Below are 22,917 nucleotides of genomic sequence, written 5' to 3' on the forward strand. Positions count from 1 at the left end.
CTTTGCTCAACTTTTTGGAGCGACAGCCACACGCACCCTCGAGACCCCGTCCGTTCATGCCCGTCACGTCAAAGAAAGTCGTCGCGCGGACCACCACCCTTCCCCCTTCCCCCCCGTTCCCCCTGTCGCAGATCTGGACCGCGGGAGCGAGACCAGCCCCAAGCTCTCGGGTTTGAACTTCTCGACACAGTTGTGATTTGCATCGCATTCTTTCCAGTGCCGGCGGGAGGATATCGACGGGCAAGGTAAAGTCAAGAAAATGGCAGATCAGCCCGGCACATGCGCCGTGGTGGACGGGACGGGGGGGTTGGTGGGAACCTCTCCCCCTTGCCGTCGTCATTACCGTCCGCGGTGTCATTCACGTAGCTTTTTTGGTGTAATCTGGCGGGTTAGGTTGCCGGAGCGGGTCGACGGGAAGGAATCGATAATTGTTCCTTGGCCTTGGTATCGAACCTTGTTTTTTCGTTTTTAATTTCTATTTCTGCAGCGTATTACGGATAGGCGAAAAGACGTTCTGGACTTCCTGGTTGGCTTTTCTTGGCCCATCTTCGCATTCGGGTACGGATACCTTGGGCACAGTCCATAATCTCGCGTCACTTCATCCGTTTAATTCCTCACGGCCGAATTTCAAAACTGTGCTCTTTTCTTTGCTGTGTTTATCATCCCGGGCCCCGCGGGGGCTCGCCCGTCGAATACATTGCGGCAGTTGTGCCGTTCATTTTCGTTTTACCGACAGCGGCAAAAAGACCGTCGATGAACTGCGGCCATACCCCCTGGTTTCTGGGGTAACAAGGAAAGGTTGTCGATGTTTGAATCGCACTGCGGTTCGTGACGGTTTGACGGGAGATACATATAGGAGAGAGAGGGAGGGAGGGAGAGAGTCATGTACAAAACCTTATAACTCCTTAGTGACTGAGCTCCTGCTGGGACAGGACACGGGCATATGGCTTGCACAGATATCGGCACCGCGGGAATCTGGCACATGCGCCGTTCGTCGTCCATCAGCCGCATATGCCCAACCAAACCCCCTTTATGTGTTGATATGGTCATACTGCGGTACTCTGGACGACAATGTCACAAGCTTTGGCGCAGACGAGGGCCGCCCTCGCTACCTAACTTATCTCATCATCTGGCTCGGTTCATCGAAAGTCTATCAACCGGGGCCCGGCAACCCGGTTCTCAAGTTGTCCGTCCTGCGTTAATATGGGAAACTCGATTGGCCGATTCATGCCCGGCTGCCTCCTGGGCAGTGCGGTGTTTTGCTGTGCTGCGCCTGGGTGGACGTTGGTTTTTCCGTCTTTCGGGAGTTTCTTCAGATCGGTGTTGAGTTGTGATGGCAGGCAGGCCTTACCTGGAGTTGATTGGAGGAATTGGATTGTTTCTTTTTCTTCCAGCATATCACGCGAAGCCATCATGAAACGGCCAGCTGTACTGACTTGATTGCGGACAACAAGTTTCTCGGCACGTTCATTGCTGACGCCCAGTTGTCACTATCCAGCACAGAGGGAATAAGCAGACCAATTGCTGACTGCCCGTATAGAAGTCTTCTGTCCTCCAGAGGCGATCTCATTCCGATCGCTAACGTTAACTCCAGCTTCCCAGAGCCTGATTCCTAACTCAGTCAATGGAAACAACTCCTAAGGTGAGGCTCATCTGGTAGCGAGTTATTGAGGGTAGTTTCATTGTTACTCCAAGGACCTCGGTCACAGAGTCCCGTATTATACACGAAGCCCCGTCACGGGTGTGCTTCAAATACATCCCACACATCCCTGGATATCTCTCCCAGGCAATGCAAAAGCCGGGCTCGTCACTCCAGAGCCTCTCCTATCCGTACAGTCGGCCGTCGCGGCCGAGTCGATACAGCAAGCGGTTTTGTTTTTCTTTCCTCGTCATAGGAAAGTCATGCTCCCGCACGACGTTTCCCCCCGCCTTCGTAATTTCCAATTGCTCGTCGTCAAAAACTCAAGGGCTTAAAACATTCCGCCGCCCATGGCTCCGCCTCTCTTCTGGCTCTCGGCCTGCATCACCTCCGACGCCTTCATGTGCGCTTCGAAGAACTTGGCCGCGCAGCGGTCGAGGCAGACGGACTCGCCCTTGTTGAGGTCGGCCTCGCGGTAGTCGGGGAGGCACTTTTGTTGGCAGATCTTGGTGAGGCTGAGGACGGCAGAGTGTCAGCGAGAAACATCAAGCTCAACCGATTCGTGCTCTCCCAGAGTTTACACAGCTCCTGGGATGGAAACGGCTTGATGGGTGGGTACATACCGGTTGTGCATGTCGGCAAGCAGACGCATCTCCTGCTCGGCCATGGCAATCTTCTCCTCCGAAGAGAGCTTGGGGCGGCCCATTCCAAAGAAAGACATCTTGATGGTATTTGTCTGTGTTGGTGTGGATTGAAAGGGTTCGGTGATTTGGTTTCGAGATACGTTGACGTCGGCGGGTGCGTGTGGTGGTTGATTATACCGTAGCTTGCTTGCCGTGATGGGCGCTTGACGTCGGAGTCGAGATTTTACAGCAGCTCCCCGGTGCCTTATCTTATCGCATCGCGATTGGAGTCTGGCAAGCAAGCCTGCTTAACGCGGCTGCACGGACCTCGCTGCATGCATGACGGCAGCAGAAAGCTTCGGGCCGTCTTAAGGCCGACCTCCACTGTCTTTTTTTCTTCGCTTATCGATAACGTCAAGCGCGAACAAAAAAGCGCGCCGTCACAAAATTTGCCTTCTCTACTGAACTCCTCAACCAACTCAAGGAGATCAATCATCTTCTTGAGCACAGTTATGGTGGTAAGTCAAGACTTTTTTCTTTTAACATTCCCTACCCTACATGATGATCGCATTATGCAAGCATTAGAACCGCTGCGACTTACACAGCTTGCTGTGGATGAATTCAAACGCCAAACATCTGAAAACTACCTTCTCTCACCATTTGGAACTTTGCGCAACCTTGTCAAAGACGCACGAAGGCTAACGAGAGACCCCCAGGCGCAATGACATCAATACAGAATCTACGGCTTCTGCGGCCGGTATTGAGGGCCCCGCGGGTCGCAGCAAGGCCCTTCCAGTCCTTCCATGTCGGGCGGCCAAGTGGTGGCACGAGCAGCAGACTCCAAGACGGAGGCGCTGCGAGGCAGGGGCGGGATAGAGTAGGGACGAGTCAGAGGCAACCAGATAGCTCAACACATCAGAATGAGAGGGCCAGAGAGTCCGAATTTGAAAAGATGCGCCGCAAGGCCCTCGCCGAGGTCTCGGAGAAGGGCCTGTACAAGGAGACGCACCCGCGGCTGGTCCACCGCGGCGAGAAGATGTCCGTGCCAAAGTTCAAGAGGAAATGGATCCAGGACAAGCTCGAGGAGGGGAGCGACGAGATCGTCACCCTGTATGGTACGCAGAAAATATCGTTACCAGGCGCGCCCTCGTCTCTAGAGACAATGTGCCTCGCGGCTTGCTTCCCTCACATGCTGACCCAAGGGCCACAGGCCGCGTCCAATCTGTCCGCTCCCACGGGAACAAGCTCGTCTTCGTCACCATTGTCAATGAGTTCGAAAAGATCCAGGGCATGATCAACTTCCGCAACCTGAGCGATTCCAACGTGACCAAAGATACCTTCAAGCTCTTCTCCCGCATCATCGAGAAGGGCGACCACATCTGTAAGCCGTCCCAATGTGATGAGAGAAGACCATGTGCTGAGATCGTATGCCAGCCATCACCGGCAAGCCCTCCCGGACGTCCACCGGCGAGCTCACCCTCAACGCCGTCCTCCTACCGGAGCTCCTCTCCCCGGCCATGGAGCAGATCCCCCAGACCCTCACCGACGCCGAAACCCGCGCGCAGAAGCGCCACCTCGACATGATCGTCAACCCCGAGGTCTCCGAGGTCCTCCGCCTGCGGTCGCACATCACCAAGTACATGCGCGACTACTTCCACGAGCGCAGCTTCCTCGAGTTCCAGACGCCCATCCTCGCCGAGAACGCCGGCGGCGCCGTCGCCCGCTCCTTCACCACCGCCGCCACCGAGTTCCCCTCCCGCGAGCTCTCCCTCCGCATCGCCCCCGAGCTCTGGCTCAAGCGCCTCGTCGTCGGCGGCGTCCACAACGTCTTCGAGATCGGCCCCGCCTTCCGCAACGAGGGCATCGACGCCACCCACAACCCCGAGTTCACCATGTGCGAGTTCTACAGCGCCTACACCACCCTCCCCGAGCTCATATCCCGCACCGAGGAGCTGCTCTCCGGCCTGGCCGACCGCTGCCAGGAGCTCATCGCCACGGAGCTGACCTCGCTCCAGCCCATCGACGCGTCCAAGTTCAGGCGGCCCTTCCGGCAGCTCGAGTTCGTACCCGCGCTGCAGGAGGCCCTGGGCGGGATCCGGCTGCCGAAGCTGACGGGCAAGGACGCGTACTCGGAGCTCGTGGCCGTGCTGGCGCTCTGCAAGATCGAGGTCCCGGGGGGCCTGCCGCCGACGATGCCGAAGCTGCTCGACCGGCTGGCGGCCATCTACCTGGAGCCCAAGTCGTTCGAGGCGCCCGTGTTCGTGACGCACCACCCGGCGTGCATGAGCCCGCTGGCCAAGAGCTTCCTGTGCCCCAAGACGCTGCAGCTCGTGTCGGCGCGGACGGAGCTGTTCGTCAACGGCCGCGAGCTGGCCAACATGTACGAGGAGGAGAACGACCCCGTGGCGCAGGCGCGCAAGCTCGCGGAGCACCGGATGCTGGGCACCGGGAAGGGGGCTGACGGGGAGGAGGAGGAGGAGGCCGCGAGGGACGCGCCGCTTGATAAGAGCTATATCAAGGCTCTCAACGCAGGACTGCCGCCCACGGGTGGCTGGGGATGCGGTGTTGAGCGGCTCGTCATGCTGTTTTCTGGGGCCAACAGGATTAGCGATTGTTTGAGCTTTGGGACGCTACGGAACGTTGTCGGCTTGTCATCTGGAGAGCAGAGTCAGGAGCAGGCTGAAGAGCAGGAACAGAAGGATGAGTCTTCTTGAAACTATAGAAAACCACTGGAGAGTCATTCAGAGCATTGTGGAGGGAAGGGATGAGGTCATTGAGCGTGTATCACAATTGTACAACATCCACTGCATAGACATACCATTGACTTTGTAGACTACCTGTCTTGGCATTCAGAAGCCGGGGGAACACAAGACCACCATTCACATCATCATCACGACCAAAGAAGCTGGTTCTTTGTGCAGAAACTTCCATTGCATGCTGCCTATCGTGTTCTATGGCATAGCTAGAAAAAGAAGTGATTGGGCGTACAGCCCCTGAGCCAAGTCAAAATGAAAAGCAAACTAAAGAAACCCGTACCGAAAAAGAAACCGAAATGCAAGTGGCGAGAAACCCAATTAGTGCCACGCGTCTTGTGCTTCTATCATCCAGAAGCTCCTCCGCGTCTGTCCAAATTGCTGCAATGCATATTCAGGCAAAGCACCTGCCTGTGTGTCTTGCTGTCCATCATCCATCCTTGCTGCTCGATATGCAAATTTCCCTGTACAATCCTGAAAACATCCAAACTCTGCAAAATCATCTGTCATCTTGTCGGTAGGAAGAAGTGGGTGGATGAGGTTGTTCGGAGTTGTCGTGTGGATGTCGGGTGCAAGTAAGTGTAAGTTCGTCAAAGCAAAGTTGGCGTGTAATGCAAGACTTTGGTGTCCGCGATTGTAAGAAAAGCTCTTACCAGAATCCAGCTGGCTTCACACCGCCGTTGACCTCTCTCTCCTTGGTCACCTCTCTCCAGATGGTAGACTCCCAAGTCTGCCGGAAGTACTTGCCTCGGGTGTGAGCCCGACGTCTGTGCATAGGATGGTCCAGATCGATACCGTCCAATTCAGACATCTTGGTGTGCACATCAAGAAGTGCTGCATTGAGAGCGACACAAAGAACGTCGATGTCCCGGTTTTCGTCAGTCAAATCCGCCACGTCAGGCAGATTGAATCTCTCTAGCCATGCGGCGTGTCTGTGAGCCGAGTCGGGAGCCGGACCCGAGATGAACCTGTTCTCCATGATCGGAGCCTTGATGATGGCCAGGTCCTCCTCGAGGGTCGGGATATCGCTCGAAGAGACCATGTTCTCGACAGCAACCTCCTCCTTGATGCGAAGGAAACCGTCGAGGAGGCCGCGCTTTTTCTGGAGGCGATGGTGCTCCTGGCCCTCCAACTCGTAGTCTAATACACAGACTCGGCAAACACGCTGGTCGTCGGGACGTGCTGCCTGCGTCTTGTCAAAAAGACCTCTGATCATGGTCGAACCGCAACGGCAGCAATCGAAGCTCTGGAAAGCTTCGTCACGATCGCGGCATTTGAACACTTTTTCCGTGCCCTGGTAAACGGACAGGAGCACCTGGTTCTCCAAAGCGTCTCGGACTTCCTCCGGGATTGATCGATCGGCGAGCGAGTCGAGGTAGGAAAACAAGTGGTGACAGAACACCGTGCTGGCTCCTGGCTTCATGGGAACCAAGTCGAGAAACTTTCGGAATAGCTTGCCCTGGCCAAGCAGGTCAATCCCCATCGGCAGGGCCTTCAGAACTGCCACCAAGACGGTCGTGAAGACCGAGGGGCCAAGCGTCCCAACGTCAAGACCATCCCAGGAGATGATGTGCGTTCCTTGACCATATCCCTTTAGCCCGAAGTATGTGCGTGGGAAAAAGTCGATGAGAACCGGCGTCTTCTTCATCTTCTTCGAAGCCCAGTGGACGGCGTTGAGAAGGGGGATGATTGAGTTGAAGTGCAGAAGATCGCACTCGAACAAGCTCAGCGCCTCCAGACTCGGGCAAATCGACAAGATCAGATTGACGAGTCTGATGTCAAGCATCGGAACCTCATGGAGTCTCATGTGCGTGAGGTTTCCTCCGTACTGCGAGAGCGCGCGTACTGGTTTCAGTTAGTCTCCCGCATCAAAACAGGGAATTGCTGGTGAAGACTTACACATCGGGATGTTGTAGCCCATCTCGCGCAAATGACGGTAGCTGATGTTTCTCTCGTCGGTGGGCACGTCGTAAGCGTCGAACTTCTCTTCGAGCTTACCCTCTCGAAGCAGCAAAAAATGCTCGGACATGAGGTACGGGAAGAGCTTGAAGTACATCGCGGGTTGATTCTTGTGCGATTGAGTAAAGTCCCACATCTTATCGCGAAGAGCAGCGGAAGCCCAGATCTCGTGGACGCCCTTGATAGCCGTCGCCGATGGATACTTATCCTTTCCTGTGATGAGGAGGTGGCTGCCAATTCCGATAGTCGCCTTCCGCTCGGGTGCCATGCCATCGAGCGCGCCGGGAAGCCGGTCGCAATCCTGGAAGTCTCCCGAAGGCAGGTGGAAACGCGACTGAGAAAGGTCAGCATTGGCAGACTGAGAAGTGGTAGATGAGCTGTTCTTACAATGTAGAACGCGACGGCACCAGAAGTTCCCTTTGACGCAATTGCCAAGTTTCCGATGGCGGGGGTGTCAATCGACCAAAGAGTCGAGATGATTTCTCTTCCAATAGGGAAAATACGCAGAGACTGGATCAACATCGGGGCTTGTCCATGAATCTCCGAGGACTCTGGACTGGGTGAATTGATCGACGAGTTGACGGCCGAGGACTGAGTGTCTGCAGCAGAAGCCTCGCTGCTGACTTCGTGCTGGTTGTTACGTCTCCAGAAGGCGGGCTCAGGAAAGGCGGGCTCAGGCCAACAGTCCTTGGAGAGTTCTGATACGCAACCATGCGGACCGGTGACGATCTTAGTCGCGACATCAATCTGATGCTCGCGCTGCTGCTGGTATGAGCCACCCACGATGGGATGGCAGGGGCCGTCGTCGGGGATGATCAGCTTCATGGAGCCGTATCCGTACGGCGTCGCCGCAGTTCCGTTGGACCGAGACATGCTTAGTTCTGGTCGTGAAAACGCTGTAATGTAGAGCTTCGACAAGCCGATTAGTTAGCCAGCATCCTTCAAAACCCCAAGTCTCCTGACGCGTGTAGCATGAGGCTGATGGCTTTCTAGGCAGGAAGACGTGGTAGGAAGGAAGAAAGTGACGAGACTCAAAGTCCAGGGTAATAGAATGCAAGAGGAAAATAAAAAACTTCAGCTTGAGGCCGTGAACTTACAATGATCAAGTCGGTTATTGGACGAGGGCGTGACTGCTGATCTCCAGGATAGCAGATTGCTCGAGGCCAGAGGTGGTCGAGACCGAGAGGACTCAAAAGCTGAGCGTAAGAAAGCAAAGTCGATCGAGGTCGTAATCGAGTAAAATAGAGGAGGGTAGAAGTGAGGTAGAAGAGACAACGAGGTCTCGTGGGGGTGGAAGGGACGGGGCGGTAACCCCAGACGACAACGATATTATGTTGTCGATGGTAAGAGCTGCCTCAAGCCAGGTTAGGCGATGCTTGTTGATGTTAAGTTGTGAAGCACTCTTGTGAGTAAGAGTTGTTGGAAGTGTGTTGTGTGGAAGAAGAAGAAGGGTGAGGTTGAGGGTGACGTGGGTGGTATTAAATAGGGGCGAAAGGTGAGGCGTGGGAGGGAAGGGAAGGAGCTTTGGTGAATGCCGCCTCAGGGCAGCCGGGAGAACGTCTGATATGTTTCGATGGTGAATTGAGACGACAATCGACGTTTGTCCGAAGAAGAAGAAGTTGTTTATAAAAGGGGGGCTGGTTGGGAAGTGTCCAGGAAGATGCTTGGGTCTGTGGATAGAAAGGCAGAAGATAGCCCAGGGAACCAGAATCTGAGATCTAGGCTCGAAGTAACCAAACTTACGACGAAACTGATGGAATCTGATATGCCAAGTCCAGATTGTAAATGATTTTCAACCGTTTGGGTGCGGTTCTTTTCAGACGAAGGAGAGGGAGCCGAGGAAAGCGGGACCGGGAGTCGTGGAGAGACCAGACGGGTTGGCCAGACGGGTTGCTCTTCCCCTGAGAAGAAGGCTCGGGAGTAATTGTGTTGTTGAGATACTTACGATGTTGGTTTATTCTTGGAGGCTGATGTATGGCATGTCTCTGTCGAGTTTGCGGTGATCTGAGCGGCTGATGATGGCCCCTAATCGGAGGAGACGCGACAGATCAGGAGGGAGGAGGCACCGACGACGAGAAAGGCTGGAGGGGGTAGCAATAAAAGAGACTTGGGGGCTCCTGCCGTCTTCCGGCGATACGATTCAAGAAGTGAGATGCCAATCGAGTCTGTGAAAAGGCCGTCTGAAGATGTTGCGTGGGCTGCTTGTTGCTGTGGAGATGGGACCGTTGCCCCTGACCGACGAGGAAGGAGTGTCGAGGCCGGGACAGGAGACGGGCAGACAGAGAATGATCCACAGGCCGACAAAAACATCACATCAGGAAGGAAGATAAACTCCGTATTATTGCTAAGTTACTCTTGAGGGTATCCGTCCTTACAATGGCCTTGTTCTTGGAGGGGTGCTCTTTGTAAGAGAACAATCACGATGTAGCGGCCCCCCCAGCGTGGTTTTGATGACATTGACATTCATCGACAGACACAGTCTTGGGACAAAGACGCCCCCGCTCGAGGTCACCAGCAGACGTATCTATATGAGTTCTCCGATGTATAACTGTAGTTCGTCGAACATCTCTCTGGACCTGGCCTGAGGTTACACCAGCCGCCCATCCTGACGGCCCATCTCCCCAGCACCGTCGACCCCAAAGACATCAGACAGCCTTCTCGTTAAACATCAGAATAAACACCAGAATCGCACACTCCAACCGACGAGACGAGCCATGCTTGTTGGGGGCAGGTATGTCCCCAGGCGAACTTCAATGGAGTAGCACGACGTTGCTTTAGGGAAAGAGACTGTTGACGGGCAGATCACCGAAGACTTCACGCAGGCGACGATCAGATATCCACAGAGACGATGACCGAGAGCTACGTCAGAGAAACCCGGGACACTTGATTCACCGAGACGAATGCGTGCAAAGAAGCCACACCGAACATCTGGCCATCGCCCACGCCTACGACGAACTGGTCGACACAGGATCTATAACAGGGCCGGGGAGCAAGAGAGTCCACGCTGTCAGAAGCCCCATTGACTCCCTCGTTTTCGAAAACGTGCTGGAGGCGAATCGGCTGCTTCGAACAACGGGCGTGGACATGTCGACGACTATTTGAACGGAATTCACAGAGAAGACATCATTGTTCCGCAGGTGAGCAGGACGATGGCCTTCAAGAGCAATCGACAGCTCATATCACCGCAGCACCACGGAAATACGATCTCAGTGCCTCTGGGAGGAGAGGTAATCAGCCAAAAAATACTCGACAGCAAGCCCATGACCATCACGATCATGACGACGACACTATAGTCTACAGCATGTAAAGTATCAAGTTAGGCATGGACGAAGGCGACGAAGAGCTTCCAGAAGGGAGGCGACTACGAATCAACTACACGGAGAGCAGACGAACTTCACACGATCCTCACATCGTCTCGCGGGACATCAAAACATGAACAGCTATTCTACCAGCTTACACGACGAAGAGAAGTTGGTTGACCATGAGTTCCGAGAACGGTACAGACATGTCACGCTCCTCCCAACGATTCAAAAACAAACCAAGACCTACGACACGAAGTCCTCGCGCGAGTTCACAGGACATCGAGAAGCTCGATAAGGCTGAAGCTGTTCAAACAAGAGGGCAGGCGACCAGTCCCGCCAGGCCGGTCCGGTTGGTCAATTATAGAAACGCAAAAGCTCGGATGGAATTGATAATATGGTTCAAAGACAGCCCTGCCACGCGTACTAATACCAGGGCACCGAAATCTAATGTTTGAAGGCACTGCCTCGGAAGGACGGATATCAGCTTGCCAAGGATTCAAAAGATTACTGACGCTCAGGCTTGCAGAGTAGAAGTCAATTCACGTAGGATCGTATTACTCAGTGGAACAAAAGAATCCTACTACGTGAAAGCAAAGCTTGCATCTGGAGGTGGATCAAGGGATGAGAGTCTCGGCAGCCACGAAGCTAGATGGACGAGGCGTCTCACGGTGGCTTGACGACGAGGATGATAAGACCTGCGGCCCCTATTGGGAGTACCAGCGAACTACCTACAACAATACAAATTAATCTCAACAGGTGACGCCGAATTGGCCACTAAGCCGGATGGTACGGTTGGATGTGGTCGCTAGGTAGGTTGAGCGGCACTGGCGGCGACGAAGACGGCCCTGTAATGGCAAACGGCTGACGTCGCGACAAGCGTGCAATGCGACGTGCGACAGGAGAGAGCTCATGCGGCCTCTCAGTCGTCGAATGGCGGGCACTTGACTCGTCATGGTGCGATGCATACAGACAATGATACGCGAAATCTAGAACCCTGGATGAGGGGGAAGAAAGGGCGAGAGGAAAGAGTGCATCATGTGCATGGCGGATGGCGGGGGCTTTGCATGAACGTTTTCCAGGCTTAGCCATGGTGTGGAAGACCGCGGAGGATCATCACTGGTGGTGTGTGGTGTGGTGTCGAGACCCTGGACGGACCAAGATCGGAGGCCGTCACCGCAACTTCGTGTAAGACCGTTGCTTTGATCTGCCCCGGAGAGGGTTGCGGTGGCAGAAGTCCGGCCAAACAGCTTCTGATTCTGACAGGGAATACGGCATCAGACGAAGGGAAAAGTGGTTTAGACTTGTATCCACTGCCGTGTCAATCACCGACATCAGCACGACGGTTTCTCGGTGCCCGAGAAGCCTGGTATCCGTCCTGTGGACAGCGGACATCGGGGGTTCTCTTTGTTCGGGAAAGCCCTCGACCTGGATAGCAGCTCTCGCCTTGGGGAAGTGGATGAGTTCGAGCACAGGCTTCCGTTTCTCGCAGGCCTGGGACACCTTGCCAGCAGCTTGGCAAGCATGATAATTCGGACCTGTCTTAACCTTGGGCCTGGTGGCGGCCTCATTCTCTCTGCAGCGGAGTGCCTGTCTTTCTTCGCGAGTCTCGACAGGCACCCCACCTGCATCAAAACGAGAGACAGGATGTTTCACTTGCGACATCGCAAGCTGGCGGAACGGATGCCAGCTGACGATGGACGTCCAGTGATGGGGTTCAACCGGCTCGCGGCGGTGGTTGGATGGGCTCACTAAGACCAGCCAAAACGTTTGAGCTGGTTATCCGAATGAGCTCCGACGAACTGCGCAATCGTGGCGACAAAACGCGTGCTGAGGCGGGATGGCTTTTTGGATATGCTGCTCGACGGTGCCACCGGGAGAGACCGCAAGCCGGGTCAAGCTGGTCACAGTTGGGGTAGCTCTGGAGCTCCGGATGATCAAGGTCAAACTGTCGAAACTGCGTTTGATCAAAAGGACAGCAGCCTCGCATCCTGGCGCGGGCGGGATGTACGGAGGTCAATCTCGGCCATCGCATGAAGCTGGATGTCGAGGATGCCGATGTCAGTGGGAGCCAGCCGGCTTATGCTTCAGCCTGGGCTCCGGCCGGCGACGGCACAGCGGGTTTCCATCCTGCGAACCACGTAAGCCAACGGAGGAGTGTAACCGAGCCGAGCCAGCGTGCGTGAGGGTGTCGTGGGCTTTCCGTGGTGCATCATTGTTTCATTCCGCACAACGGCCTTAAGCTACCCACCAAGGCCCGTCTTGTCTCAGACATTAGACGACGGCGTGTGCGGCCAATCAACCGGCGACAAAAGCTTCCCCAGGCCGGAGGTCATGCTGGACGAGTGATGCTGCAGGTTGTTGCAATACGCATCCATGGCTCCGTAGCCACGAGTGAGCAAAAGGGCTGAGATGAGGTGCTGGAGCATCAGTCGGTGTACCGGCGACCGGCGACCGGCGGTGCTACGGAGCCAAGAATGACACAAAACGGCCGGGTCGAAGACGGCACACCAAACGGCCGCTGCGTCTCCACCGTCCTGAAAAGGAATAAAGTGCGATCATGCGCATGCGCAGGAAAAGATTCCTAACAAGGAGGAGGGATGATCTCTTGACTCCCCTTATCGCTAGAAGCAGCTAGAAAATCTCACCGACGAGAAGAGCAACGAAGGGTGCTGACTGCGACAAAACCGGTCCATCAGGGTGTATACCTTGCCTTGCCCTTTCGTTGCCTTTTGGCGATGGTGTGATGCGATGTGTAAGTGCCATCGACGTGGGATGAGGAGAGTGGTGGTGGTGGGGAGGCGGGACAAATGGGACTCCAGGTCGACGAGAAAAGAACAGGGCGAACTCGTTCAGCCCAGCACCAAGAAGCAAGAACCTTGGAACATGACCCAGCTAACGAAGTTTATGGGTGCAGGAGAAACCGGCTGGACCGCAGCACTGGAAAGTCATGGAAGGCGATGTATTCATACCTACCTGGTACAGAGTTAGTCACGAATCTACTTTGTAGGAAGGAGGAAGGAAGACATCGACTTCGCCTTACGTAAGGAATGCTTTCGGTACGCAGAACAGCGGCAACTGTCATCACGATCCGCGGACAGATACCCAACGAGATGCAAGATCCTGATCAACCATTCATGACATTCGACGTCGCTATCTCGACAAATCCCCCCCTCCAATCAACGAGCCGAGCCACCATCATCTGTTCTCGACGGGTGGGTGCCGCTGCTGCAGATTTCACTTGCTGCGCTGCCACCACGCCCTGTCATGTACTGTCAACTCCATGCCTGGCAATCCGATACGATGTCTGTCTTCTCAAAAGACACCATTCCCGGCCTGACCAACCCGAACCCTTCCCAACTTCCGTGGTGGCCCCTCCGGTCATGTGTATCTGAGACTGTAACGACGGACCCATCTTCAAATTGTGCTTCCTGCGCGATGCTGCAGTCCGTCAACCAGATCAGGGAGATGGCACTCCAAAAGAATGTCCTGCAGCGAGATTGAGGAAGATGACGATGTCGCCATCCCACCCGAACAGGGCTATTCGTGGTCTGATGAACACTTTCTCGGAGACTCGCCCACGCCCATCGCGGTCCGCCGAAGATCCCATTTACCAACTCTATTTCTTCATCTCGGTCCAGCTGTGGTCATCAGCCGACGGCTTAGCCCTGCTCTCTCCAGACCCGGGCGAACCTAGAAGAAGACCGTCCGGCTCGCCTGGAGGAAAGAAACCCACCTTGGCCCAATGTCAAATCGACGCCGTCACCGATCTTGAGTTCGACCTACACTAAAAATTCACACGTCCGGCTCCGAAGCCTCGTCCCACGCAGCGATGAGCTGTTCTCCGGCTGCCGGGCCACTCCCTGGAGTCCACCGCCAACGTGACTGGGCCGCTACGTGGGGCGTCCATATGAAAATCTGCTGCGAATGCTACTGTCCAAAAACCCAGGTTCGACAAAATAAAAGGAGAGATGGGACAGGGATCGGCTGACAGGGTTGCGGTGGGCAGTCATCAGAGACGTCCTGCGGTACGCGCAACCTCGACATTCATTGGGTTGAACTTGGGCTTTGGAAGTTGAACCGCATTCCTCGAGTGGCTCCCACGTCCCAATTCAACCGCCCATCCCATGATGCTCCAAAAGCTTTATTGACTGTCAAAACGGACCCGACAGCGGACAGACCAAGAAGAAAGGCCCGGCTATCTTACCCGGTTCCCTCCCAACGATAGAACTTTCAGGAGGCCAGGCTATGCTCGCGCCGTTCAGGGGCACGGCATGACAATCGGGCATGACTCTGTGAACTCTCGTCTCTCCGGTGGCTTGCTTGCCGGTTCAAATCAGTCGGGCGGTCGTCTGCCGCTGCCCGTTAGGCCGGTGATTCGTACCTTGCTCAAAAGGTAGATAGGTAGTCTCTCTGTAAGGTACGGAATAGTGCCCAAACGCTGAGTCGGGCAATGTCAACCGCCATTCAGGCGAGCGTGGCCAAGCAAGTTGGTCGAAATGGATCGTGATGGTAGCGCCGCCGCTGGAAACCCGAAAGCCAATAGTGGCCGACTCGGACGGTTCAAGGCTCTTTGTTGAAATGAAGCGCCGTGTCCATCAGCAATTTTTAGCTCGGCAGTGGCCGCAATTTACCGTCCCTGCGCATCTGCATCTGCACCCCCCGTAGGTGCTCAACCCAAGCAAGCGACGGGTACGAGCCTCGTTGATGAGAGATCTGTCCGTAAAGGGGGGGATATTCGAAAGTGCGGACGCGCCTCTAAGCCTCGACATTGAGAGTGATGAAGTCGGCGGGCTGGAATCAGCCTCGAGCGTCTTGGCAGGTCTGGACTGATGTTGTGCTCAAACAGCAGAGCTTTTCCAACAATATGCCGCCAGTCGCAACATGTCCAGGATAGGATCGCCATTTCCAGAGCGCATCTCAGGACCGGGCGGTGGAGGAGATTTAATGTATCCTGTTCACAGTCCAGTACACCGTGGTCCTGAATCTCTCCCTCTCTCTCTTTTTCTGCGTCTCCCAATCTTTTCCTCTCTCGAGAAAATATCCCGGACTGTATCTTCTTGATCATGAGAGACAGGGGCAAGCGGCCCCCTACACATGCCCGTCAGTACCCATGCAGCTGTTGAGAGAGGGAACCAGGACTAGGCCTGGCGGCAACTAGGATTCGCCTGGATCAAATATGCGGAATGGAGTCTGAAAGTCCAAAGGGCCGGTGGATCTCCGATTGATTTTTAGTGGCACGCACAGTGTCGGACGGCTTTTTGTTTCTGATTGTCAAGAGAACGTGGAAACCGTGGGACCCCATCGTGCCAGCCTCAGACGAGTCTTCTTTGAACGACTTCTCCTTTTTCTCTTTGTGTGTTTATCTTGTACGGTGCTGTCGCAAGTTACAACCAAGAAAAGCGGACTTGCAAAGGAGGTCGAGTACGGCGCCATGTCGCGTCTTTCTCGTGCTTGATGCAGATGCTCTATACAGACAGATACGACGCGCATAGAATATCCGATCAGCAAGACCAAGACCACGCTACGGGAGCGGAGGCCGAAACGTCTGGATAACTGACAATTGCTGATACCTCGCATGTACGTGTTCCATGCATTGCGACAAGAGGGATACGGAGCATGGAAGACGAGAAACGGCGGCTGGGGGCGTCCGTGCTGTGTAATCCTTCTGGGGTTGAACGTGTATCGAGATGGTGAGCGACACACCACGGACGGTGCTGTACACTGACAGTCTGGCTCGTCAGTGGTAACAGCAGGTCGCAAAATTTGAAGGACAGCGTCCACGATGGCTGGACCGGTACAGATACCTGCTCGCCGCCGTTCTGAAGTATTTCGACGTCTTGCCAAAGCCAATGAAGCCTCCGTATAAGGTGCGCAGGCGCAGACTGATCGACACACCCGCTTAGGACAAGTCCCGCCTAGTAAAGTGCCTGGCCTGAGTCACATGGTTTTAAAGAGGATGCAGCTAGCAGAGCCTAGCGGCACATCTCGACAGGAAGCGTGCCAGTCCCCGTTTTCTCCATCGTGGCCCTATGGCGTGGTTGGTTTGAAATAGGGGACCACCTTGGCTCCCTTTTTTGGTGGTCAGGTATCCGTATGTGGATTCTGGTCCAAGGTAAACGAAACGGCGTGTCTCTGTCTCATTTTGAAAAGGTGACCTGACGGGACGAAGGCGCGTGTCGCAGGATGACACCGTAAGATGGGCTTTCCTCCCTCTTGTGTGTTCGACCGCCAGCCTGAGAATGGCATTTTTTGGTGACGCTGATGTTGATGGTGGCGGGCAGGTTGGAAACGGCGTTTGCCAGCCATTCAACGGACATGATGATGACCGTTACGAATGCCCAGCTACCTATGCCGGCACTTGGCCGCTGGTCACAACGCTCCCATGTGGTTCATGTGCGGCCGCCCTCTGAGGATTGGCGCATATCGTCCACACGCATACGTAAGGGGGTGGTGGTGATGGTGATGGTGACGGTGATCGCCTCAGTTTTGCCGCGGCGGCGAACGACGGAATCCCGAGCATGGCCGTTGGGAGGCACACTGAAAGGCATCTTACAGCCAAAGGATTTGATCTTCAGGCGTGCTGTATCGGTAAACTGCTGGCGAGCCCTCAACTTTCAAGAGAATAATCCCGATTCCTCACTGCCGCGAGATGGTGGGCGGTTGCAAAAGGTGGGCTGCCAGCGTGTGGTTGCCATGCAATGCCTGCCATGCAATGCACGGGAATGGAGCTGCATCGACGGCAACCCCCCTCGAGGTGCAATGACGTCCGTCGTGGGCTGGCCGCATCGCATCACGCGAGGTTCTGGACGGAGGCTGATGCGGTGCTGTTTTGGGGGAAGTTTCTTCCTTTCTTGTATGAGATGTTGCATTTGTGTTGATATTCTGCGTCTTGTGTGTCAAAGAGGGTCGGAAAGAGGAAAAAAAAAGTTGAGTGTTGCAGGCCCATGTGCTGGATATGCATGGCATCGTATCCGTCCATCACACTTCGCAGCCATCCACTATGGATCGTCGCGGCTTCAACTTCTGGCCATCGAATGTAACGGTATCCGTACTCCGTTGATGCGCAGTTCGGAATTGCAAAAAGTAGGTGAGCAGGACCTGACCAGGAGCAGAGTCGCAGCGGAAAGAACTTTCAGTGCTGGATGTTCAGAAGGTGGTTTGAGCCACAGTGCGATATGAGAGCGACTTCCACTGGGCTCTCGAATCCCAGGCGTTTCCATTTTCTGGCCTTAATTACACATCCCGCCGGTGGTAAAACAACAGCAGGACGTGGTACCCCTTTTTCTTCCTCGTTACGGATACCTTATCTGAGTTGCCAATGGACGTCGTCCAGGCCCGGGTCTAGGTCTGGTAGGTCTGGGTTCAGCGCGCATCCAAATCACCCAGCCATCTCGCGTGGTCCACCTTTGATGCAGTTTGTTAGTCGGGCCTCGTCAAACGGCGAAACGGTTGCTGGGTGCTGGGCTGGCCGCAGACAAGCGCGTAAAGGTGTTTCGAAACCGTCCACGGTGATTCAGCTCGTGGGTATCATCTTGCAGAGTTTTCTTTCTTTCTTCCGGTCTGCGAAATTCGTCGTCGCTGCAACGAGGGGACCACCGACCAACAAAAAGAAAAAGCAAAAGGTTGAAAAAAAGAAGAAAAGAAATAAGACGGCCACTAATGTCTGGCAATGGCGGCCATTGTGGATCCATCATGGCATGTTCCCGGCAAAGCAGCAGGGTCCAGACAGGCACATCCCTGACGCTGGCCGTACTGTGGAAAGGCTCGCTCGTCGCTCGTCTGCCAACACCCCCTGCTGATTGTGGAGGTACGTACCTACCTCGTCTCCCGTCGTCGACGGGTCTTGCAATTTCGTCCCACTCGCTTGCGTGCAGCACGGGCCAAGCTCTTCTCCCATCAAATCCTAGCTGCGATGCGATGCACCTGCCGTGGGCTGGCACCTGGCCAACTGAGCAACACCACTAATAACCAAACAACACCTCCTCACTGAACGAGTGAACAGGCCCAGCGCGACAGGGAAGGAGCTACCAATGCTATTGCCCCACTCTCTCTATTGCCATAATCGTGACTCTTCTACCAATGAGCGAGGTACATGTGCCCAAGTAGCTTCCGTACGGGACGTGCTCCGTCATGTACCCTTTTTTTCGTCTCCCTCCCTTCTTGAGGTATCCCTTTTTTGACCTCCGTTCCCACTGACGTTGGGCTAGGAGGAGGATCTCAGGCAAGGCACATATCAAATTGCATCTGAGAGCGCTAGCTGGTCATGTCTAGTCAGGTCAGGTCAGTGTCAAACAGCACACTGACTGCTGTCTTGCCTCTCTGAAAGATTCTGGCAGGGCTGCGAAATCGACCTGCCGATGGGAAAGTGGCCCCCACTAAAAGGTATCCTCCGAGTCGCACCTTCCTTTTGAACCTCACACAACTGCATTGCCTCTCAGTCTCGCCGCGTACGAAGGAAGGTACACGATCTTTCTTCGGCGGCGGCAAGCCAGCCTGTAACCCTCATTTCGTGCTTGCCTCGGTCTTTTGCTGAGGTGCTTCTGTACGGATATGCTCTTGAACTGACCATTTCCATCCGTTTCGACGAATAACTCTCTAACCATACCATACCGTATGACACCGTTCATGTAAACCTGCTGCTTGCTGGCCTCCTCGATCTGTTCCTTCCACCTCACGCCCTCATCCACGTCTGTGCCTGGCTTCCGTTTTGTTTAATTTTTTAGGATTGACCTGACTGAGAGCTCTTCCATCTAACCAGTCATCACTCACCAAGGCCTTACCTCACCCCCAAAAAAACTTACACTGACACTCCCTCATCCCTCATCCCTCCCCACGCCCAGTCACACTCTCTTACAACACACACACCTCCCCTCCTTGAACCGTTCTTTCCCTGCGCGCACTACGCATGGTAGCCCGGGGGGCCACTCACGACGGGCCCACGCCTCTTTTTCGTTTTTTTTTCTCTCTTCCTCAGTCCAGGGACTTGACTGGGCCGTGTGTGAACCTCCATCAACCGGGACCCGTGTCTCCTGGCAAGGGCAAAGCCGCTTCTTGTCACGCCTCTGCGAATAAGTACCCCCAGCGTCCCGCTCGTCCTCCCGTTTTCTTCTCTCCCTTTCCCGTCTTCTCTCTGCTACCACTTCAAGGTCTTTTTTTCTTGCCATTATTCCCAAGAGATCTTCTCATTCCAAAAGAGATCTTCTCAACCCCCACAAACCATAACAGTACTTTTATTAGTGCTTTGTTTCTTACGCCCTTTCATTGTGATACCCTAGTCCAACGGCCTGACCTTTTGATACCCAATCCCCTTTCTTAACACCACAACACCTATACACAATGGCCGAAGAACAGAAGCCCGTCGAGGTCAAGGAGACCACTCCTGCCACCACCACCGAGGCCCCCGCCGCCGAGACGAAGCCCGTTGAGACCACTGAGGCTCCCGCTGCCGCTGCCGCCCCTGCCACCACCGAGGAGACCCCGGCTACCACCACCGAGACCACCGCTGACGCCACGGCCGCCGAGGCTGCTGCTCCCGCCGAGGAGGTCAAGCAGGAGGTCACCCCCGTCGAGGAGGGCACTCTCGAGCACAAGGGCCTCAACTTCCCCAAGTAAGCCCTACAACCGATGCGCATGGCGAGTATCACGTACTAACACATGAATCACAGGAACTTCATCTACTCCAAGGAGTTCTTCTGGTTCGGATCTGAGGCTGTCGAGTCCAAGAACCTGTCTTCCTACCTGAAGACCGAGAAGTCTGCCGAGACTGCTCACCACAACGCCGCCTGGGCTGCCCACACTGGCAAGGGCCTCTTCTTCTTCGGTGACAAGACCGCCCCCCAGGGCGTCATTAACTTGGTAAGGAAATCCGGCACTTGCTCTCTGAATACGGTTGACTAACTCTCATCCCCAGGCCGACGCCTCTGAGCCCGCTGCCGATGGCGCCAACAAGTTCCACTTCACTGCCAAGGGCCACAAGCACACCTTCAAGGCTGCTAACGCTGAGGAGCGTGACAACTGGATCGCCCAGCTGAAGCTCAAGATCACTGAGGCTAAGGAGATCGCCCCCACCGTTACCGAGACTGAGGCCTACAAGACTGCCCTCGAGAGCTTCAAGCCCGCCAAGAAGGAAGAGAAGAAGGAGGAGAAGGCTGCTGAGACTCCCGCCGCCGAGCCCGCCGTTGCTGCCGCGGCCACTGAGACGCCTGCTGCCGAGGCTGCTGCCCCCGCCACCGAGGAGGCTGCTAAGGAGACCCCTGCCGTTGAGGAGCCCAAGAAGGAGGAACCTAAGCGTCGCTCTGCCAGCCGCAAGCGCGCGTCCATCTTCGGCAACCTGCTCGGCAAGAAGGAGGAGTCCAAGAAGGAGGAGAAGAAGGAGGAGGCCATTACCACTGAGGAGGCTGCTGCCGTCCCGGCCATCGAGCCTGTTGCTGCCGCTGAGGCCCCTGCCACCGAGACCCCGGCCCCCGCTGCCGAGACTCCTGCCACCACCGAGCCTGCTGCTGAGGCCGCCCCCGCTGCTGAGGAGGCTGCCAAGGAGGAGAAGAAGCCCGCTCCCCCCACCAAGCGCAACTCCATCTTCGGCGTCTTTGGCAAGAAGGAGAAGAAGGCCCAGGCCGCTGCTGAGGCTGAGGCCCCTGCCACCCCCGCCAAGGAGGAGATCACTCCCGCTGCTGAGACTGCTCCCGTCATCCCTCCCGTTGAGGCCACCACTCCTCTCGCCGTCGACGTCACCAACCCCAGCACCGTCCCCGTCGAGGTCAAGGAGACTGCCCCCGCTACCAACGGCGAGCCCCGTCCCGACCTCAAGGAGAAGCGCAAGTCGTCTCTCCCCTTCGGCTTCGGCAAGCGTGACAAGTCTCCCGCCCACTCCGACAACGAGGAGGGTGAGAAGCAGGAGAAGACCAGCGCTTTCTCCAAGCTCCGTGCCACCATCAAGGGCCGTGGCAAGCCCGCCGCCGATAAGCCCGCGGACAAGCTCGAGAAGACTGAGGAGAAGCCCGAGGAGCCCGCCGCTGAGGCTGCCAAGCCCGCTGAGGAGACTCCCGCTGAGACCTCCAAGGCCACCGAGGAGCCCGAGAACAAGCCCGAGAACGTCGCTTCCTCCACTCCCGCCCCTGTTACCGCCGCCGCATAGAGTGCGCAAACGAGTTCGGAGACCCTACCACGCAAGTGGAGATTTCCATCGTCCGGCTCTGAATGACTCAGACACGAAGAAAACAACGCTCAAAATATTGTACGCATCGGATCGAGCCCGGAGGAAGAGCAACATCACGTGACAACTCATTTCACTTGGATGGGTTTGTTCGGGAATCGGATCTGCATTTCAAGATACCCTGTCAAAGACTGGTTCTACCTGATACCCTTTCCTATTTCCCTCTTTACAGCACACGCATCGGAAGGCGAAATCTGGAGGGAGGTGATTCCGTTCCACATTCAGTCTTATCGAATCATTTCCTGTCTGTTTGGCTTTGCTTTGTTTTGTTTGTTTTATCAGTATCGTGCTTTGATGCTTTGATACCCAGTTATACCCGTCGCTCCAGACAAGAACACGAAAAAGAAAATACCCACGACAAAAAAACGAAGAAGCCTTGGGTCGACAGGATGGGCGGACCTTCTGCGTTGGTTCTACTCTCGAGCTGTGGTTAGGAATCGTCAGACTTGAGTTTGGAGATGCTGTTGGTGGAAAAAGACTGCATGGAACCATCTGTACCAGCCACTAGGGCTGATATCGGATTGTTCGCTCACATAATACTTAATAGAAGCTCGTTGCGTGTTGTCAAGTTTGCGTCGTCCGTTCGTCTTGCCTCGTGACTGCAGTGAGTCAGTTCCTGTGCTCAGGTCCCATCGCTCGAGCAGCCGCCTGCATACGTCCATCTTGAATTCTCGTGTGCGTCTTGACGTTCTGTCATGTGCGAGTTTCGACAACGGTCATGTCGTCGATCCGTCGGCGCATCGTCCAAGCGCACCCCCGCCTCGAGGTGAGATCGGTTTCCAGAAGGCCAACAAGCGTGAAACGAGTGCTACGCTGATGGTATTTTAAAAGAGTCCAACGCCGTTCATCTTGTCGCATCATCGGCCTCATGTTTCCGGTTTTGCTTCAGGAAACGGGATGAATGGTCATTGACGGTAAGGCAGCTTCGGATTTTCATCACACCTACCCCGTCATCATCTGCCTTCCGTCGGCAGTTCGGTGCTGCACGGCACGGTGATTACGTACGATCAATCGGTGGTTCGTCTGGTCCGTCCGTCCAGCCGGCCGGGCTTGCTTAGACGTACCTGAGGCGTGCGTGTGTGTCTGGCTGCTTTTTCTCCCTCTCGTCTGACCTGAACTGGTACCTGATGCTGGACGAGGGGGATGGCGTTTGGATCCTTTCTTGTCCTCGTTTTCGTATATGCTCCTGCGAGTTGGAAGTAGAGTTTGACTGGCTGGTCACGGGGACAGCTGATGTTTGATGTGAACCCAGCGTTTGTCTTGTCTTGTTGGTGGCGACTTGTTCCTGATCCCGGAGACCTATGAGACTGGGTTTTTTTTTTCCCCTAGTGGAAGGAGATGTTGATGATGAAGATTGTGAGTTCTCGGATCTCGGATGTTTGTGCGGAGCTGTAGATGGGGCGTACGTCGCCTCCTTCTTCATCCATGA

The 22,917-nt window shown here is 55.2% G+C and overlaps 4 protein-coding genes across 4 annotated transcripts; 2 read left to right on the top strand and 2 right to left on the bottom strand.

The window, feature by feature from the left end:
- Positions 1 to 1,970: 1,970 nt before the first annotated feature.
- Positions 1,971 to 2,360, bottom strand: CkaCkLH20_12911 (putative Tim10/DDP family zinc finger; the record flags this gene model as incomplete). The annotated part of the gene is made up of 2 exons (XM_038895622.1): positions 1,971 to 2,154; positions 2,263 to 2,360. The coding sequence occupies 2 exons, from the start codon at positions 2,358 to 2,360 to the stop codon at positions 1,971 to 1,973; spliced, it is 282 nt and encodes a 93-aa protein (XP_038739075.1).
- An 854-nt stretch (positions 2,361 to 3,214) lies between these two features.
- On the top strand, positions 3,215 to 4,976 carry CkaCkLH20_12912 (lysyl-tRNA synthetase; the record flags this gene model as incomplete). The annotated part of the gene is made up of 3 exons (XM_038895623.1): positions 3,215 to 3,377; positions 3,473 to 3,643; positions 3,697 to 4,976. 3 exons carry the CDS (start codon positions 3,215 to 3,217, stop codon positions 4,974 to 4,976), a joined length of 1,614 nt encoding a protein of 537 aa, XP_038739076.1.
- Positions 4,977 to 5,664: 688 nt separating this feature from the next.
- CkaCkLH20_12913 (uncharacterized protein) lies at positions 5,665 to 7,847 on the bottom strand (the record flags this gene model as incomplete). Its single annotated transcript, XM_038895624.1, has 3 exons — positions 5,665 to 6,860; positions 6,915 to 7,308; positions 7,362 to 7,847. The coding sequence occupies 3 exons, from the start codon at positions 7,845 to 7,847 to the stop codon at positions 5,665 to 5,667; spliced, it is 2,076 nt and encodes a 691-aa protein (XP_038739077.1).
- An 11,765-nt stretch (positions 7,848 to 19,612) lies between these two features.
- CkaCkLH20_12914 (immunogenic protein) lies at positions 19,613 to 21,410 on the top strand (the record flags this gene model as incomplete). Its single annotated transcript, XM_038895625.1, has 3 exons — positions 19,613 to 19,884; positions 19,942 to 20,131; positions 20,187 to 21,410. The coding sequence occupies 3 exons, from the start codon at positions 19,613 to 19,615 to the stop codon at positions 21,408 to 21,410; spliced, it is 1,686 nt and encodes a 561-aa protein (XP_038739078.1).
- Between the last annotated feature and the right edge of the window lie 1,507 nt (positions 21,411 to 22,917).

The sequence above is a fragment of the Colletotrichum karsti genome (assembly GCF_011947395.1).
Source record: "Colletotrichum karsti strain CkLH20 chromosome Unknown Scaffold67, whole genome shotgun sequence".
Classification (NCBI taxonomy): Eukaryota; Fungi; Ascomycota; class Sordariomycetes; order Glomerellales; family Glomerellaceae; genus Colletotrichum; species Colletotrichum karsti.